The 2632-nt window shown below is 71.5% G+C and overlaps 1 protein-coding gene across 1 annotated transcript; it reads left to right on the top strand.

Annotated features, from left to right (window-relative positions):
- Positions 1-172: 172 nt before the first annotated feature.
- MNEG_6988 (hypothetical protein) lies at positions 173-2530 on the top strand (the record flags this gene model as incomplete). Its single annotated transcript, XM_014044538.1, has 6 exons — positions 173-341; positions 613-1184; positions 1453-1530; positions 1678-1847; positions 2072-2141; positions 2415-2530. Coding segments are annotated over 6 exons (1175 nt in total), but the record flags the coding sequence as incomplete, so codon positions are not given.
- Between the last annotated feature and the right edge of the window lie 102 nt (positions 2531-2632).

Here is a 2632-nt window from a genome sequence, read left to right as displayed (position 1 = left end):
GCCGGCGCACGGCGGCCGGAGGCAAGGCGCCGGGCCGCCGCGCAGCGCGAACCTTGAGCAGCGACTGCAGCGGCGCCATGGGAGCGGTGCCGGGAAGCCGCGGGGCACAGCAGCAGGCCGGGGCCGTCAGTGCAGGGTGCTGCCCGCATCGAGGGCGGAGCTGAAGCACGTGATGCGGCCGACCACTGAAACGTGCGGCGTGGCCGCAGGCGAGGACACTCTGCTGATCAGCAGCCTGGGCGTGGGCACCTACATGGGCACGCCAGACGCGGCCACCGACGAGGCGCAGCTGTGCGCGCTGGTGTACTCGGTGACGCGCGGCTGGAACCTCATTGACACGGGTGGGCGGACGTCGCTATTGCGGGCGGGGCCCACGCCGCGGACTGTGCGGCACCACTCGGACTTTGTGGCGTGGGCGGCGAGGGTTGACCGCGCGTGAGGGGTGCGCACTGGGGCCGTGCTCGTGCTCGCGGCGCAGGCTTGCTGCGGCTGCCAGGGGTTCCCGAGGGTGCCTCCGGGCACGCTTTGTTTGCCCGTGTCGCACCCGGCTTTGCTGTGCAACTGCGGCCGCTCACGCCGTCGCGTGGCGACTTGCGCGCTCCGCCCCCGCAGCCAGCAACTACCGAAACGGCCGGTCAGAGCAGACGGTCGGCCGCGCGCTGTCGCTGCTGCTGTCCGGCGCCCGCATGGGTGATTTCAGGGGCGGCCAGGTCACCGCGACCCGCGACGCGCTGTTCGTGTCGACCAAGGCGGGGTACGTCGACGCGGACCTGCGCCGGCGCGCGGCGGCGACGCCCTTCCTCCGGAAAGACCCGCCGCTTGGGGCTGGCGGCGCCGCGGGAGTCGGCGCGGGCGGCGGCGGTGCGGCGGGCGGCGGGGCGCAGAACCCTGCGGCGGCGGGCGCGGGGGCGGGGGCGCGGCTCGCGGGCCAAAACGCGCGGCGGCTGGCGCGGTGGCTTCAGCAGGCGGGGCTGGGCCAAAACGGGCTGGGAGGCGTCGGCGGCGGTGGCGGCGGAGGCGCCACCCTCGGGCGCAAGGCGGCGGTGCCGGCCGGTGGTGCCGCTGGTGGCACAGCGGCGGCGGCGGCGGCGGCGGCGGCGGCGGCGGCGGCGGCAGCAGCAGCGGCACCCAGTGCGGCTGGGCAGAATGCAGCGGCGGCGGTGCTGCACTTGCAGCCTGACGAGGTGAGGCCGCGGCCAGGCGGGTTGAAAACGTTTGTATTTTTCAGAGGGGACACAGGGCCGTGCGCCTGGCTAGGGTCTTCCAATGCCGCGCCTCGCCTTCCTCAGCACATCACATGACCACACACACAGATACACACACGCCCGCACGCACGCATGCACGCTTACACACACACACACACACACACACACATTCACACCACATAACACAACACACCACAACACTACACCAAATACACACACCATACACAACACAACGTCAACCCCCCAGATCGGGGACTACTGCATCCACCCGGCCTGCATCCGCGCCTCGGTGGAGCGCAGCCTCGAGCGCCTGCGCCTCGAAACGGTGGGGCGGCGCCCCTGCATCGAAAGCGCCGCACTCGCCATATGCTCGCAGTCGCATCAGCCAACGCACGGCCCGCGGTCAACGCGCGTGTGCTGCGCCTTAGTGCCCTGCCCGCCGGCGGCGCCGCCGCTGCCGCCGCGCTTGCAGTCGCGCCCCCGCGCCCAACCGCGTGTGACGCCGCGTGACGTCACCCCGCGCCAGGTGGACCTGCTGTACCTGCACAACGTGGCGGAGGAGCTGCTGCCGCGCGGCGTCGGCAGGGGCCAGCTGGAGGCGGCGCTGGAGGCGGCCTTTGGGGAGCTGGAGGCCCTCAGGAGGTGGGGTTTACGGCGCCCGGGGTTTAGGGCGCCTGGAGTGGAGGGTGCCCGGGGTTTCCACACTTGCCGGGATTTTGTACGGCTCTGGGGTCAGGACTCAGGGTTTCACGGCTTCGGGCGTCCTATTCCGGGGAATCGCTCCGTCGGTAGCTCAGCGCTGCTGCCTGCTTGCCAAGAGGTGGTGCCCTCACGTCACGTTCCGCTCATTTCGTCCCCCGTGGCAGGGAGAACAAGGTGCGGGGCTACGGCCTCGCCACCTGGAGTTCCTTGAGGGTGCCGCCAGACGGGGACCAGGTGGGCCGCCCGCGGCTCCTGGCCACCCGCCATTCGGCCGGCAGCGCTGCGGTCACCGGGCCCAGGTCATTCGATGGCGTGGGCGAAAATCACAAAGCAGCTGGTGCAACAATCCCGACATATTTTGGGTGGTGGTGCTCTGCTGCAGTCGGAGGATCAAAAGCTGCCGCCGTTTGCATTGTGGCCGTCATGTGTGTGTTTGTATGACGGCACTGTAACTAATGACTCCCTTGCTCCCCTCCCCGCGCCGCCGCCCTGGGGGCGCCGCCGCAGTTTTTGTCGCTCGAGTGGGTCCTTTCCGTCGCGAAGCGCGCCGGCGGCGCGTCCCACGGCTTCATGGCCGTCCAGCTGCCGCTCAGCGCGCGCGCTGACGAGGCGTTCACCCAGAAGTGGCAGCCCGTGGCCGTCCTCAGGGGGTCCAGCCTCTACCCCGCCAGCCCCCCGCCGCCGCCGCCCGCGGCCGCGGCCGCGGCCGCGCCGCCGCCCGCGGG

Source organism: Monoraphidium neglectum (genome assembly GCF_000611645.1).
Source record: "Monoraphidium neglectum strain SAG 48.87 unplaced genomic scaffold scaffold01195, whole genome shotgun sequence".
Taxonomy (NCBI): domain Eukaryota; kingdom Viridiplantae; phylum Chlorophyta; class Chlorophyceae; order Sphaeropleales; family Selenastraceae; genus Monoraphidium; species Monoraphidium neglectum.
This window is presented reverse-complemented; position numbering and strand designations above follow the sequence as displayed.